This window comes from Bombina bombina, chromosome 8 (genome assembly GCF_027579735.1).
Source record: "Bombina bombina isolate aBomBom1 chromosome 8, aBomBom1.pri, whole genome shotgun sequence".
NCBI classification, from domain to species: Eukaryota; Metazoa; Chordata; class Amphibia; order Anura; family Bombinatoridae; genus Bombina; species Bombina bombina.
In genome coordinates, this window is record NC_069506.1 from 169,392,529 (window position 1) to 169,409,354 (window position 16,826).

At 39.8% G+C, this 16,826-nt stretch overlaps 1 protein-coding gene across 2 annotated transcripts in view; it reads right to left on the minus strand.

Moving 5' to 3' along the window:
* The window catches only part of KMT5C (lysine methyltransferase 5C), a 119,141-nt gene that overhangs the window by 9,015 nt on the left and 93,300 nt on the right, over positions 1 to 16,826 (minus strand). For both annotated transcript variants that reach the window (XM_053690699.1, XM_053690698.1), the window contains exon 8: positions 15,415 to 15,578. In XM_053690699.1, coding sequence (XP_053546674.1) covers positions 15,415 to 15,578 — 164 coding nt within the window. The remainder of the gene's footprint in view (positions 1 to 15,414; positions 15,579 to 16,826) is intronic.

Here is a 16,826-nt window from a genome sequence, read left to right on the forward strand (position 1 = left end):
CTACAGGATATTTTTTTCTCTGTGAAGGGGCATAGTGTGCTAAAAGAGTATGCACCCTGAGTGACACACTATAATAAAATGAACAGGCACGGAAGTTTTTCCAGCTTTTGTTCTGTCTCAGCTGAGTGCATCTCTCACTCTTTTTATTTATGCAAATTGCTCTTGGGACTCCCTAAGAGTAAAAGGGGAAACCAGACGTGGACTCCTTGCACACATGCCCTTAGAGAGATGCGACTGCACCTCACTGACGAGGCCCACAGAAGGCCGAAACGATCGTCTGGGGTTGTTGTTTCTCTTGTTCAGAGAAGAATTGCCTGGTATTTCGGTGCTGGACTGTCAGTGGGCAGGGTCAGACTGATATGCTACAGGATATTTTTTTCTCTGTGAAGGGGCATAGTGTGCTAAAAGAGTATGCACCCTGAGTGACACACTATAATAAAATGAACAGGCACGGAAGTTTTTCCAGCTTTTGTTCTGTCTCAGCTGAGTGCATCTCTCACTCTTTATTTATGCAAATTGCTCTTGGGTCTCCCTAAGAGTAAAAGGGGAAACCAGACGTGGACTCCTTGCACACATGCCCTTAGAGAGATGCGACTGCACCTCACTGACGAGGCCCACAGAAGGCCGAAACGATCGTCTGGGGTTGTTGTTTCTCTTGTTCAGAGAAGAATTGCCTGGTATTTCGGTGCTGGACTGTCAGTGGGCAGGGTCAGACTGATATGCTACAGGATATTTTTTTCTCTGTGAAGGGGCATAGTGTGCTAAAAGAGTATGCACCCTGAGTGACACACTATAATAAAATGAACAGGCACGGAAGTTTTTCCAGCTTTTGTTCTGTCTCAGCTGAGTGCATCTCTCACTCTTTTTATCCCTGGTAGTCTAGAGGGGGAGCATTTGGTCTGCACCTCTGTATGGTGCAGACCATACTAAATCGCTCCCCTCCTGGTTCCAGCTCTCAGTGTGAGTGCATCATGCACTGACTCACATCACTGAGAGCCAGCCAGAAGGAGCTATTAATATGGTCTGTACCAAATGCTCCCCCTCTAGACTACTAGGGAGGGAATAATTTTTATTTAATAGATTGAAGGTTCTGAAATATATTAAAAATAAAGTAAACTGCAAATGGCCAATAAATTAAAATCAAAAAGGGTCTGGATTTTCTTCCTTTATTAAATAAAAAACACCAAAAAAAACAAAACAACACTCATTTTTGCTGTGTGTGTGATATATATGTGTTTTAATCTGTGTGCTTCTGTATGATTTTGCGATTATCTGTGTGTAAGAATTTGATTATATGTGTGTTTGAATCTGTAAGTGTATAAATTTGTGATTGTGGGTATCTGGGACTTTATGTTTTTTTATCTGTGAATGTGTGTTTGAAACAGTGTGTTTGAACGCATCTGTAAATCTGTGAGAAGCACCATTCATACTGACATTGCACACAGAAAAAAGAGATATCACATTTACTGACATTGCACTCACACACAAAGAAATAGTACATATACAGTGACATTAACAAACACATCACACACACACAAAAATACATATGGGCAATACAAACAAAAATACTGTAATTGTTATTACAATAAAATTAACCCCTTATGATAATTATCTGCAGATGAGCCGCAGATTTATTTTGCACCCTAAGGGGCTAGTTTTTTGTTTAACTTCCTCATGACAATGATTTACAAAATACACTGTCACTAAGTGTTTCATTCACCGCAGGCGCACATTTTATGCCGCCTGTCTAACCGCTGAGGACGATTTTTAGATTTTTGTTTTATAAAAGTATTAGGCCCAAAATTCCCCTAAAATAACAAATTATGCTTACCTGATATTTTTGGGAAATAAGAACCTGGCCACCAGGAGGAGGCGAAGACACCCCAGCCAAAGGCTTAAATACTCCTCCCACTCCCCTCATCCCCCAGTCATTCTGCTGAGGAATAAGGAACAGTAGAAGAAAATATCGGGGTGAAAAAGATGCCAGAAGAATAAAAATACAGACGCCCCACATAAAAAATACGGATGGGGAGCTGTGGACTCTTTCCATCTGAAGAAAATAAAATTATCAAGTAAGCATAATTTATGTATTTCTTCATAAATGGAAAGAGTCCACAGCTGCATTCATTACTTTTGGGAAAAGAATACCCAAGCTATAGAGGACACTGAATGCCAAGACGGGAGGGTACAAGAGGCGGCCCATTCTGAGGGCACCAGGCCTGAAACCACTACTCAACAAAACCCCGCTTTGTCTGAAGCCGAGAACATTGAAAAGAAAAAGCCCCAAGGACACTGAATCGCAGATATTCCGGAAGCCTAGCTAGAGACCTCAAAATCAGACTCAACTGAGCCAACAGTCCTCCAGGAGATCCCGTCGCCCAGCGGTCGGCCCCCAACCACACACCCCTTACTATCGAAGGGAACACCAGCCCAAAACTCCCAAAGGGACAGGGCAAGAAAAAAACCCCAAAGGAAATCAAAAGGACACCACAAAATTCCATAAAGAAAGACCCCTAGAATGAGCCCAGCTCATAAAGACCCAAATGGGTCCAAAACAAATAAGGGGAGGCAACGCCCAGACCAACATAACATAAGATCTAGGACTGGGCATCCAAACAGCGATTTCTACTCTCTGCGTCGAGTGGAAGCACTGAAACGACAACAGAAAACTTATCCTCAAGTCGTCAGCACTTAGAATACTGAAGTATTCAGCACAATACGTGTAGCAGACCCAGACAAGGTAAACACCAGAGTCAGAAACTTTACTAAGAAGTAAAATGCAGCGAAACAAGATATCGGATTATAAACTCCAAAACAGAGGGCACCCTCTAGGCAATCCCAGCCGCCAGACCGACACATAGGTCCCAAAGGGGAGAAGTATAGAACCTCAACTAGGCCCATTACACCACCACGGAACAACCACCTCAGGACCTACTCCCAGCCGGGCCAGCCCAAGCGTCAGTAGGTCCGAAAACAGGGGAAGAGCAGAACCCCGGCACCTGCTCACAAAAGAGCAGCAAAAACGGCTTCAGCCATTCCACAGAGCTTGGGAACTCTGGGAACTCTGGTAACCCCCCCCCCCCCCCCGAGACTCAATAATGACAGTCGACAAGGCCGAAGACCCAGAAGAGTCTAGCAATGGCCTCTCGACGTGGAGTTAGCAAGACACCAGAAAGAACAGAACAACCCAGAGAGCATGCCTCTCTCCAAATAGGTTAAACCCTCTGATCCATCCCTTGAATTCTAGGAAAAGTCCTAATCAAGGCCTCCATAGGAGAACAAGCCCCTCCCTAAGAAAAAGGGGGCAATTAGAGACAGAGCACCTGCCCACAAGGCACAAAGCCACAGGCCGAATAAGAACACTCTCCAACGCAGATGAACCTGGAAGGAATCCCCTGAAAACCTAGCGCACAGAAGGGTGCATTGCTGCAGTGGTTACCCTATAACCCCTCGCCTGCAGAACCGCAAAGTCATCAAGTTACTTCAGCAAACCGTCCAAGGGAAACAGTTCATTGAGCGTAGGCAAAGCCAATGAATAGCGGCACTCAGGAAATCTGGCCAATCGACCAAATCTCAGGACAGGAGAACGCAGGACATGCGTTATGAAGAGCACATAGCCACAGCTGGATTTGAACTCTTGAGCCTCAGCTTTCAAGAAAGCCAATGAGGTACACCATGAACGCGATCCACAAGGGAAAACGCTGAGCAAAAGCCTCAGCAACCAGAAGAACCAGGAGATGACGGGTTCGAGCCCAACATTGTTTAAAACAAACAATATCCCGGAAATTGAAACACCCCGTATGACATAGAAAACAGACCCAAAGAAAGATATTAATGCAATATCCAGGAGAACGAGAACACCTCGCAAGTCCCGACCCAAGGAGGAGACCACCCCATACCAAAGTCCAACACGCCAAGAGAGCTAAGGCATCTCAAACCAAGACAGTAGAGCCCATAGGCGTTCGACTGCCACAAGACAACCCAAGCAATAGAACACCACGAGGACAAGGTCACTTAGTCAAAAGCTGGTTTCCAGCTCACCAAACGAGACAGAGGAGTACCTGAAAACAAGGATGCAGAGCATCCTCAGATTCGGAAAAACTCCTAAGCAGAGTCAAAAAGAACTCTCTCGAAGGGTAATTCAGGTCCCCAAAGAAGACCCAACTCACATGGAGGAACGGACAAAATCCAAAGTGTCTCAAGAAGAGAGCAATCCTCTGCCGAAGGGAAACCCAGGGCCCCATAAGGAGACCTAATCCACATGGGGAGTCCAAAGGTCTCATTGACCAGAGAACCCCGGAAGGAACACGTCCAACAGGACAATTCCTAGGGCCTCCGAAAGGCCAAACCCCCTTAAACCAGCAGTAAGGAGGCGCTAAACCCCCAATCCACCCACGTGAGGAAGAATACTCTAGGTCCCGAGAGACTCGGAAGCAAAATGAGTGAACAGCGGAACGCAGCTGACCCAGTCAACCAACTTGAAGGCTCATTAAGGACTGAAACAATCCTTCCAGCCTCACGGACCCACGAATTCTCATTAGAATGCTTAGCTGAAACTTGTAAAAAATAAAAACAAGAAACACAAATAATAAAGTAAGCACTCAGTGCCTCGACCAGACCAGCCAGGCCACGTGTCTGAAAAGGCCACGAGACAGAAGATCTGAACCCAAACAGAACCAGCCTGAAACAGGACCATAACTATCAAGCTGCCTAAAGCCTCCTTCAGAGGGGAAGAGAATAACAGACAAAACATAGGACTAACATGTCCCTTAACAACATCTGCAGAAGTAACAGCGAGAATCGATCCCAGAGATAGTTTCCGAAGGAAACATATAATCAAAATAAAAGTCATCCTAGTAAGAAACAGGCATACCCGCAGGACCAGCCCAACGGACAATCAGCCAAACCAGACAATCAGGAGATTACGCTATCCCCACATGCCTGAGGTGAACCATTCAAAGTAGAATACTGTGGATTCCTGTATCCGTTAAGGATAGGATCCTCTAATAACTCGGGGGAACACATCAATAGCATTAAAAATTGCCAAGATGATCAGAAGAAGAACAAAAATCTAACCGCAGTAGCCAAACATCTTAAATGCCATGGTACTACACTATATGTATCTGTTCTACAAGTTATTAGACCAGGTATAAGAGGTGGTAATGTTGAATCCATGCTGCTACAGGCTGAATGCAGATGGATCTTTTGGCTAAATACATTAGCACCCACAGGCATAAACAAACAGGATGGATATGGATCTTTCTTATAAATACTTAGATTCAATAGCTTTACCGTTAAATGAATTATCTGTTTCTGCATTATATCCATATTTACTTACATATCATATAGAGTATCATAGGATTTGATATACAGCCCTAATGTGTACCCACCTTAGTAACCAATGATATGGGAAGACCAGGGATGCATCTATGTTGGTTTTCGTATTAAGAGCATACTAATACCATTGATAGTGCCAATATATTACATTCATGGACATACTTAGTAATAATACAGATGTTACACTCTGGTCACTCAACAAGTCAGAATATGTATATTGACACACACCCTGCCGTTTTTTGTCACATAATTGCATACTGTGGTACTTGTTATCTAATATTCACATATCAACTTCAGAAGTTACTATATTCTATCCTGTGGGTATTTGCTAAATTTTATTCCTAGAGGGACCAATATGTTCATAATTTTCTTTACATCACAATAAATTTATTTATCTGTGATGTGTATTTGCGGATCAGTAAGAAAATATCTGTTCCCCCATCTTGGAATTTCCAGATAATTTTCATCTATGAATGAGTCATTTACTGGTTATATTAGTATAATCTGTACAAATAACACACACTCATTACGAACGATACATTATAATATACTGTCTGATATTGACAGACTAAATTATAAATAGAAAGTGCTAATTTTGCTTCTACCCTATATTCTGTGTACAAACATATGTAAGTCATAGCAATTAATTTATCACGATCTTACATTCAGTGCGAAATTTTTGACGCACATACTTCCTTATGGACAATTTGTAATGGCATCCCTTACAAATATTACAGATTTTCGCAATGAGACACTACACATCGAGATTGACAGTCTACTGATTGGTCGCTTAGTTAATATATATTTTATTGACAACAATCTCATCCAATCACTAGCCGACTTCTCTGATAGGCTGATACAGAGGTGTGTACTAAAGCTCTCCCATGATTGGAGCTGAAGCTACACTTAAGGAGGAGGGCATACCCAACTCAGGTTAGCCTTTGACAAAGCTGTTTAGCGTGGAAATGCGCATCAGGCGTTAATCCTGAGTTGGCAACACGTTAATTATTTGTTGTTATATAGTTCTATTTTAGATTCATTGTTTGGTCCGAACTTGAACTTTACTACTAACACTCGTATTGCTTCAAATCATTACCCCTCAGAACCTGCACCTTTATTAGTGTATTATAACGAGGTCATACTTCTTTTTTATTAATATATATATTATTTTTTCTCTTTGAGTGCTCCCCAGTGTGTCAACTCTCTCTCTCTCCTATTTTTTACATCCTCTAATAACTCAAAAACGTGTCTCAGTAAAACGCGAAGGCACGCTATTCTGTAACGAAGGGCACAACACTCAGGGACAGCTACACCCACAGGGAACTGTATAGGCCTCCGGGGGGAACAAGTCACCCAGCAAGGAGATATAAACATAATCTTGGTTACCCGCATGTGTAGTAGTAGGGAGCGGTAGGGAAATAGCCTCTCGGAGGACAGAAACCCCAGAGGCGGATGGCTCAGCAGACCCTTGATTCCCAGAGCAGAATATCGAACATAACTGATTGACCTGTGTCAACAGGGCGAATTTGTATTCTTCACAAGTCGAAGAATCTGAAATTTGAACAGTCTCAGCATCAGAATCCTCCATAACTGGATAGAGAATATATTAATATGGACTAAAGAAAAAACATAATTTATGTAAGAACTTACCTGATAAATTCATTTCTTTCATATTGGCAAGAGTCCATGAGCTAGTGACATATGGGATATACAATCCTACCAGGAGGGGCAAAGTTTACCAAACCTCAAAATGCCTATAAATACACCCCTCACCACAGCCACAATTCAGTTTAACGAATAGCCAAGCAGTGGGGTGATAAAGAAAGGAGTAGAAAGCATCAACAAAAGGAAATTTGGAAATAATTGTGCTTTATACAAAAAATTATAACCACCATAAAAAGGGTGGGCCTCATGGACTCTTGCCAATATGAAAGAAATGAATTTATCAGGTAAGTTCTTACATAAATTATGTTTTTTCATGTAATTGGCAAGAGTCCATGAGATAGTAACATATGGGATATCAATACCCAAGATGTGGAGTCTTCCACTCAAGAGTCACTAGAGAGGGAGGGAATAAAAATAAAAACAGCCATATTCCGCTGAAAAAACTTAATCCACAACCCAAAACAAAAATAAGTTTATTTCATCTTTGAAAGAAAAAAACTTAAGTCAAAAGCAGAAGAATCAAACTGAAACAGCTGCTTGAAGAACTTTTCTACCAAAAACTGCTTCCGAAGAAGCAAATACATCAAAACGGTAGAATTTAGTAAATGTATGCAAAGAGGACCAAGTCGCCGCTTTGCAAATCTGATCAACTGAAGCTTCATTCTTAAAAGCCCACGAAGTGGAAACTGATCTAGTAGAATGAGCTGTAATTCTCTGAGACGGGGCCTGAGCCGACTCAAAATAAGCTTGATGAATCAAAAGTTTCAACCACGAAGCCAAGGAACTAGCAGAAGCCTTCTGACCTTTCCTAGGACCAGAAAATAAAACAAATAGACTAGAAGTCTTCCTGAAATCTTTAGTAGCTTCCACATAATATTTCAAAGCTCTTACCACATCCAAAGAATGTAAGGATCTCTCCAAAGAATTCTTAGGATTAGGACATAAGGAAGGGACAACAATTTCTCTACTAATGTTGTTATAATTTACAACCTTAGGTAAAAATTGAAAAGAAGTCCGCAAAACTGCCTTATCCTGATGAAAAATCAGAAAAGGAGACTCACAAGAAAGAGCAGATAACTCATAAACTCTTCTAGCAGAAGAGATAGCCAAAAGAAACAACACTTTCCAAGAAAGCAGTTTAATGTCCAAAGAATGCATAGGCTCAAATGGAGGAGCCTGTAACGCCTTCAGAACCAAATTAAGACTCCAAGGAGGAGAAATTGATTTAATGACAGGCTTAATACGAACTAAAGCCTGTACAAAACAGTGTATATCAGGAAGTATAGCAATCTTTCTGTGAAATAAAACAGAAAGAGCGGAGATTTGTCCTTTCAAGGAACTTGCAGACAAACCCTTATCCAAACCATCCTGAAGGAACTGTAAAATTCTAGGAATTCTAAAAGAATGCCAGGAGAATTTATGAGAAGAACACCATGAAATGTAAGTCTTCCAAACTCTATAATAAATCTTTCTAGAGACAGATTTACGAGCTTGTAACATAGTATTAATCACTGAGTCAGAGAAACCTCTATGACTTAGAACTAAGCGTTCAATTTCCACACCTTCAAATTTAATGATTTGAGATCCTGATGGAAAAATGGACCTTGAGATAGTAGGTCCGGCCGTAACGGAAGTGGCCAAGGCGGGCAACTGGACATCCACACCAGATCCGCATACCAAACCTGTGTGGCCATGCTGGAGCCACCAACAACACAAAAGACTGTTCCATGATGATTTTGGAGATCACTCTTGGAAGGAGAACTAGAGGCGGGAAGATGAAAGCAGGATGATAACACCAAGGCAGTGTCAGTGCATCCACTGCTTCCGCCTGAACATCCCTGGACCTGGACAGGTATCTGGGAAGTTTCTTGTTTAGATGAGAGGCCATGAGATCTATCTCTGGAAGACCCCACATCTGAACAATCTGAGAAAACACATCCGGATGGAGAGACCACTCCCCTGGATGTAAAGTCTGGCGGCTGAGATAATCCGCCTCCCAATTGTCTACACCTGGGATATGCACCGCAGAAATTAGACAGGAGCTGGATTCCGCCCAAGCAAGTATCTGAGATACTTCTTTCATAGCTTGGGGACTGTGAGTCCCACCCTGATGATTGACATAAGCCACAGTTGTGATTTTGTCTGTCTGAAAACAAATTAACGGTTCTATCTTTAGCAGAGGCCAAAACTGAAGAGCCCTGAGAATTGCACAGAGTTTTAAAATATTTATTGGTAATCTCGCCTCTTGAGATTTCCAAACCCCTTGTGCTGTCAGAGATCCCAAAACAGCTCCCCAACCTGAAAGACTCGCATCTGTTGTGATCACAGTCCAGGTTGGCCGAACAAAAGAGGCCCCTTGAACCAAACGATGATGAGCTATCAACCATGTCAGAGTGTGTCGTACTTTGGGATTTAAGGATATTAATTGTGATATCTTTGTATAATCCCTGCACCATTGATTCAGCATGCAAAGCTGTAGAGGTCTCATGTGAAAACGAGCAAAGGGGATCGTGTCCGATGCTGCAGTCATGAGACCTAAAACTTCCATGCACATAGCCACTGAAGGGAATGACTGAGACTGAAGGTGCCGGCATGCTGCGACCAATTTTAAACGTCTCTTGTCTGTTAGAGACAGAGTCATGGACACTGAATCTATCTGGAAACCTAAAAAGGTGACCCTTGTCTGAGGAATCAAGAAACTTTTTGGTAAATTGATCCTCCAACCATGTTTCCGAAGAAACAACACTAGTTAATACATGTGAGATTCTGCAGTATGTAAAGACTGAGCTAGTACCAAGATATCGTCCAAATAAGGAAACACCGCAAAACCCTGTTCTCTGATTACAGATAGAAGGGCACCCAGAACCTTTGAAAAGATTCTTGGAGCTGTTGCTAGGCCAAATGGAAGAGCAACAAATTGGTAATGCTTGTCTAGAAAAGAGAATCTCAGAAACGGATAGTGTTCTGGATGAATCGGAATATAAAGATATGCATCCTGCAAGTCTATTGTGGACATATAATGTCCTTGCTGAACAAAAGGCAGAATAGTCCTTATAGTCACCATCTTGAAAGTTGGTACTCTTACATAACGATTCAAAATTTTCAGATCCAGAACTGGTCTGAACAAATTTTCTTTCTTTGGTACAATGAATAGGTTTGAATAAAACCCCAAACCTTGTTCCTGAAGAGGAACTGGCATGATTACCCCGGAAGACTCCAGGTCTGAAACACACTTCAGAAAAGCCTGAGCTTTTACTGGATTTACAGAGATGCGTGAGAGAAAAAATCTTCTCACAGGAGGTCTTACTTTGAATCCTATTCGATACCCTTGAGAGACAATGCTCTGAATCCAATGATTTTGGACAGATTTTATCCAAAAATCCTTGAAAAACCTTAATCTGCCCCCTACCAGCTGAGCTGGAATGAGGGCCGCACCTTCATGCGGACTTAGGGGCAGACTTTGGTTTCCTAAATGGCTTGGATTTATTCCAATTTGAGGAAGGCTTCCAACTGGAAGCAGATTCCTTGGGAGGAAGATTGAGTTTTTGTTCCTTATTCTGACTAAAGGAACGAAAACGGTTAGAAGCCTTAGATTTACCCTTAGGTTTTTTATCCTGAGGTAAAAAAACTCCTTTTCCTCCAGTGATAGTTGAAATAATAGAATCCAACTGAGAACCAAATAAATTATTACCTTGGAAAGAAATAGATGGTAATCTAGATTTAGATGTCATATCAGCATTCCAAGATTTAAGCCACAAAGCTCTTCTAGCTAATACAGCTAAAGACATGGATCTAACATCAATTTTGATATAAAAAATGGCATCATAAATTAAATTATTAGCATGTTGCAGTAAGCGAGTAATCCTAGATATGTCAGGATCCAATTCTTGTTGCGCTAAATTCTCCAACCAAAAAGTTGAGGCAGCCGCAACATCAGCCAAAGAAATAGCAGGTCTGAGAAGATGACCTGAATATAAATAGGCCTTCCTTAGTTAGAATTCAAGCTTCCTATCTAAAGGATCCTTAAAGGAAGTACTATCTTCCATAGGAATAGTGGTACGTTTAGCAAGAGTAGAAATAGCCCCATCAACTTTGGGGATTTTTTCCCAAAACTCTATAGATTTAGCTGGTAAAGGATACAACTTTTTAAACCTTGAAGAAGGAATAAAAGGAAGTACCTGGCTTATTCCATTCCCTAGAAATCATATCAGAAATAGCCTCAGGAATAGGAAAAACCCCTGGGGAAACCACAGGAGGTTTAAAAACAGCATTTAAATGTTTATTAGACTGAACGTCAATAGGACTGGTTACCTCAATATCCAAAGTAATTAACACTTCTTTTAATAAAGAACGCATATACTCTATTTTAAATAAATAAGTAGATTTGTCAGTGTCAATGTCTGAGGAAGGATCTTCTGAATCAGATAGATCCTCATCAGAAGAGGATAAATTATTATGTTGCTGCTCATTTGAAATTTCATCAGCTAAATGAGAAGTTTTAAAAGACCTTTTATGTTTATTAGAAGGTGGAAATGCAGACAAAGCCTTCAGAATAGAATCAGAAACAAATTCTTTAAAATTTACAGGTATATCATGTACATTAGAAGTTGAAGGAACTGCAACTGGCAATGTACTATTACTGATGGAAACACTATCTTCATGTAAAACTTTATCATGACAACTATTACAAATGACATTTGGTGGAATAATTTCTACACTTTTACAACAAATGCACTTAGCTTTGGTAGAACCGATGTCAGGCAGCAATGCTCCAGCAGAAACTTCTGAGGCAGGATCAGATTGGGACATCTTGCTCAATGTAAGAGAAAAAACAACATATAAAGCAAAATTATCTATTTCCTTATATGACAATTTCAGGAATGGGAAAAAATGCAAAAGCGTAGGCCTCTGATAGAGAAAAAAAGCAAGAGGCAAACATCAATGGGGTATTGAAATAATGAAAAAAATGTGGCGCCAAGTACGACGCACAACGTAACGTAAACTTTTTTGGCGGCAAAAATAAGCGGAAATGACACACTCGCGTCACTGACGCCACCGTGTGAAAGGTCTCTGCGTCACGTATGACGCCGGAAATGACGAAGTTGCGTCCTAAGTCTTTTTCCGCGCCAAAATTTTTTCGCGCCAAGAATGACCCAATAAAGTTTAGCATTTGACTAACCCGCGGGCCTAATACCCGCAATCATCAATATATGTAATTTGTGAACGACAATATACGTAACAGTAGCAATCAAATTGATGTATAAGGCTATTAGATATAGCAGCCAATTAATCCAGCATTATAACATATGCCACTAACTATAATTCTCTTAATCATAAGAGGAACCATCCATCAGTGAGAACTTTGATTATAGTTACTGGAGTTTATAATCAATGAAACAGAAATATTATTATTGATTAAAATATAAACTCTTATCTTTTCAATTAAGTTATTTCAAAGTACACCAAGCACCGCAGCATGTCATACAACAATTCAATCCAGTAAACAACAAAATGGAATATTAGATATGTACCATTTATTTCATATGTGTTGAAATAGTATAACTATAATATGAATGATAAGGAATAAAAATTGAGACCAATCAGGTTTTAGAACTTATAATTCAGATTAGAGAAGCTCACCTCCTATGGCATTGCCTTAGACAAGTGTAATCTACTACGATATTTAAAATTACTTCTCTGAGAAATAAGTTCATATACCAATAACTACCACTATGGTGGGACAGTTCCAACATCTAAGGAAATAAATATTAGATAGAAATTAATATCTGCATCTAGATATAATTTTACCTATAATTTTCTATCCTACCACACATACTTTATATATGGTCTCTTAATTTCATATAACCTCAATAGTATGAAGGAATTTTGAATTGCATGCAGGTGCGCTACTTTGATGGTTACAAGGACATACATAATCTGATATACTTATTATACGAATACTAGTATATCACTGTAGGTCCTAAGTAATTTACTCCCAAGTAATTTCAAGCCATTCTTATTATTTGTCGAGTTGTTATGTGTTTTTAAAGTGCACACACTCACACATATTTTTTATCAAGTTTAGTTTTAATAAAAGTTATGTTTTAATTCTTTTTTCAACCCACTGGCTTCGATTGGTTACTATTGAAGTTTTCATTTCAAATCTACAACTCTCTCTTCAGGAACTGAAGTGCTACATAAGTGCATTCTTTTAGTCCCTACCCGTCTATGGGTTTAGACTATTTGTAACTAATACCCGCAATAGCAAGTAGTCAATTGAAAAAAAGACTAAAACCCCAGGTAAGAAATACATTTCTTCAAATGTTTAAATTCCCCAAATATGAAACTGACAGTCTGCTGAAGGAAATACATGAACCTGACTCATGGCAAATATAAGTACAATACATATATTTAGAACTTTATATAAATGCATAAAGTGCCAAACCATAGCTGAGGTGTCTTAAGTAATAAAAAACATACTTACCCAAAGACACCCATCCACATATAGCAGATAGCCAAACCAGAACTAAAACAGTTATTAGTAGAGGTAATGGTAAATTGAGAGTATATCGTCAATCTGAAAAGGGAGGTAGGAGATGAATCTCTACGACCGATAACAGAGAACCTATGAAATAGACCCCGTTAGGGAAATCATCGTAATCAAATAAGTGATACTCCCTTCACGTCCCTCTGACATTCACTGTACTCTGAGAGGAATCGGGCTTCAACAATGCTGAGAAGCGCATATCAACGTAGAAATCTTAGCACAAACTTACTTGACCACCTCCATAGGAGGCAAAGTTTGTAAAACTGAATTGTGGGTGTGGTGAGGGGTGTATTTATAGGCATTTTGAGGTTTGGGAAACTTTGCCCCTCCTGGTAGGATTGTATATCCCATATGTCCCTAGCTCATGGACTCTTGCCATTTACATGAAAGAAATCTAAACGGCACCTACCACCCACAATGATGGGGGCACTCACCACCTCCTAGAACCAGACACTAGCAGACCCAAATTTTTCAGTCGCCACACGGTTAGGAATGCGGAAATGGAAGGTCAGAAAGTAAACATGTCCAGTCACAAGGTGAACCGTACAGTCCAAAAAAAAGTGTTGCTTACAAAGGCCCCTATGTTCTAAGCCAAGAGCCCAGTTATACACTACACATAAGCAGATTGAATCACATAAACATGATTTTTAAAAAAAACCCTGTTCAATAATCTACCTCGGGAGATATTAAGACTCGATTCCAAGAACCAAAAGGAGCCTCACTGAGGCCCTATCCTTTAGACTTAAGTCCCGCATCATAGTACCTTACAGGAAACAAATAAGATACAGTACATTCAGATGAAGTAACATGAAACAATCTTACCGGAAACTACGCCGTGGAACAGGAACATGGCCCTTCAAGTGTGACGAATAGTAGCAGTGCCTCCGCCATGGACTTTAAAGAAAACAGGCAGCGAAGCAACGTTCGACAACGCTGATTGCTTGTGGAGCGGATAATATGAGTCGGGATGGTTTCACAGAAAGACTCTTCCTGCATCTCCAGACTCTAACTTTCATCCAGGCTCTCATTGAGAGGCTGACAGGATTACTTAAAACTCCCGTCCCATGTTGAAGAGTACTACCCTCCATAAGAGACAAAACAAACTTCTGACACTTCTCTGCCAACCACCTGGGACGAAAGGCAAAGAATGACTGGGGGATGAAGGGAGTGGGGGGAGTATTTAGCCTTTGGCTGGGGTGTCTTTGCCTCCTCCCAGTGGCCAGGTTCTTATTTCCCAAAAGTAATGAATACAGCTGTGGACTCTTTCCATTTATGAAGAAAATTGAAATCAGGACAAATTAATTCATTTATTCAGTATTTCTCTTTAGGTGCCCTAGCTGTTTAAAAATAAGTAAAACAATTTTGTGTATTAGGACAAGTAGATTGTCATGAAGGGCAAGTAGATGGACTCCCACTTTGGTCTGTTGGACAAGTAGATTTTTTTTTTTAAACACTTCTACACCCCTGATATTAATATGACCATGTTGGTTATGCAAAATTGAGAAATGGGTAATAAAGGGATTATCTATCTTTTAAAACAATAAAAATTATATTGTAGACTATGCCTTTTAAAATAAAACAGACCAAAATAACGCCAGTGTAGAGCACTAAACATACAAACATTTTACACAATAAAAGAAAACTGAAATGTGCAACAATAAATTAATGCATTATTTACCAGCTATTTTTTTTAAACAATTTTGCAAATGCAGCCAAAAGTGGTTTTAACAAAATAAATGTAATGTACTAAATGATCCAGTCACCTTTATTCACTGTGTGGGATGCAGAAAGAAACTAAAAATGCAACAAAAGCAGTGCAGGAAAATGTTTCATTCTAGAAATGAGGGAGAAGAAAACAAACACACCTTGTAGAGGTTTCCTTCGCTGAGCAGCATTTTGATTGGTTAGATTGCAACTTTTCTCTATTAGCCTCTGCAATCGGCCATCAGTCTCTCTGAGCTGGTATTTCTCTAGTGAGGTAGGTTCAGTCTGTTCTTTATTTTTCAATTTAAAGGCTCCTTCTCCTTTCCTGCAATGACGGCATTACATAAACACAGCGGTTTTTAATCGTTTAAGGGACACAAAACGCAAAATTGAAATCCACATTAAAGGGACATTGTACACTAGATTTTTCTTTGCATAAATGTTTTGTAGATGATCCATTTATATAGCCCATCTGGGAGTGTTTCTGCTACAATGTATAACAGTGCTAAACTTGGAGCTTCTAAGCAAGTTTTTTTTTAAAAAAAAAAGGTTTTTACACTGGCTTTTTAGATCAGTATCTGTGCATATTATAGTGGTGTCTTTTACATGCAGTTATATGAAAATTGGTGTATACTGTCCCTTTAAAAACTCTGTTTTGAATAGCAGCATTTTTGCTATTGACATAGATTTGCAAAAAGGGTTATAGTACAAATTATTACCGTTTCAGAAACAAGTTGTCTGCTCAATAAGCATATGTAAATATGACTCATGCACTCTTGTTCAAATACTGCAACTGCTCAAAGATTCAGTGTGGTCAAGGAACAATGCAACTTCAGTCATTGCCAACACAACATATGCTCACGAAGCAGGTATAAGTGTTTAAGTGCAAAAAGGCAATTTGTGTATATTTCAATGTTGAGTCTCAAGGCTCTTTAAACAGTGCTGCAATTCTATTTACAAACAAATGTACACATACTATTTATTTCTTGGGATAAACAGGCAGTGTGAATATTAAATAGGAAATATAGTAAAGGGGGCAGTGAAACTGAAAAACAGACTACAGTGTGTGCTAGTAGAGATGTCCAAAGACTAATATTTAATAAATTCACCGTTAATAAATCTTTGGGACTATTGTGTTTCCCCAGTGTGTTCCCGCCCCTTTCTGCTAGCTTTACTTCGCCGTGCAACCAAACTAAAGCTTATTTTGAGATGGAAAAGAGAAAGAAAATTATTCAAACAATTTCTGCAAAATAAGAAAGTGAGAGTAGGTTTATATTAATAATCACTTCAAATATGAGATGCTTTATATTGAACAGATCATTTGTTCAAAACAAAATAGCTAATAAAGGACTTCTTTCAGAGCTTATAGGTCAAACGTTTATTGGCATAAGCTCTTTTATAAAACAAGAATGAAAAACAACCTCTACATCTTTGTTTCATTTACCCCCAGACATACAGACTGCAAGCGCTGCATTATTTAACAAATTGCTTTAATGCTAAATATTTGTTAAATATGTGAGAGCGCGCAAAGAGAGAAAAGAGCGCGCAAAAAGAGAAAAGCGCGCGCAAAAAG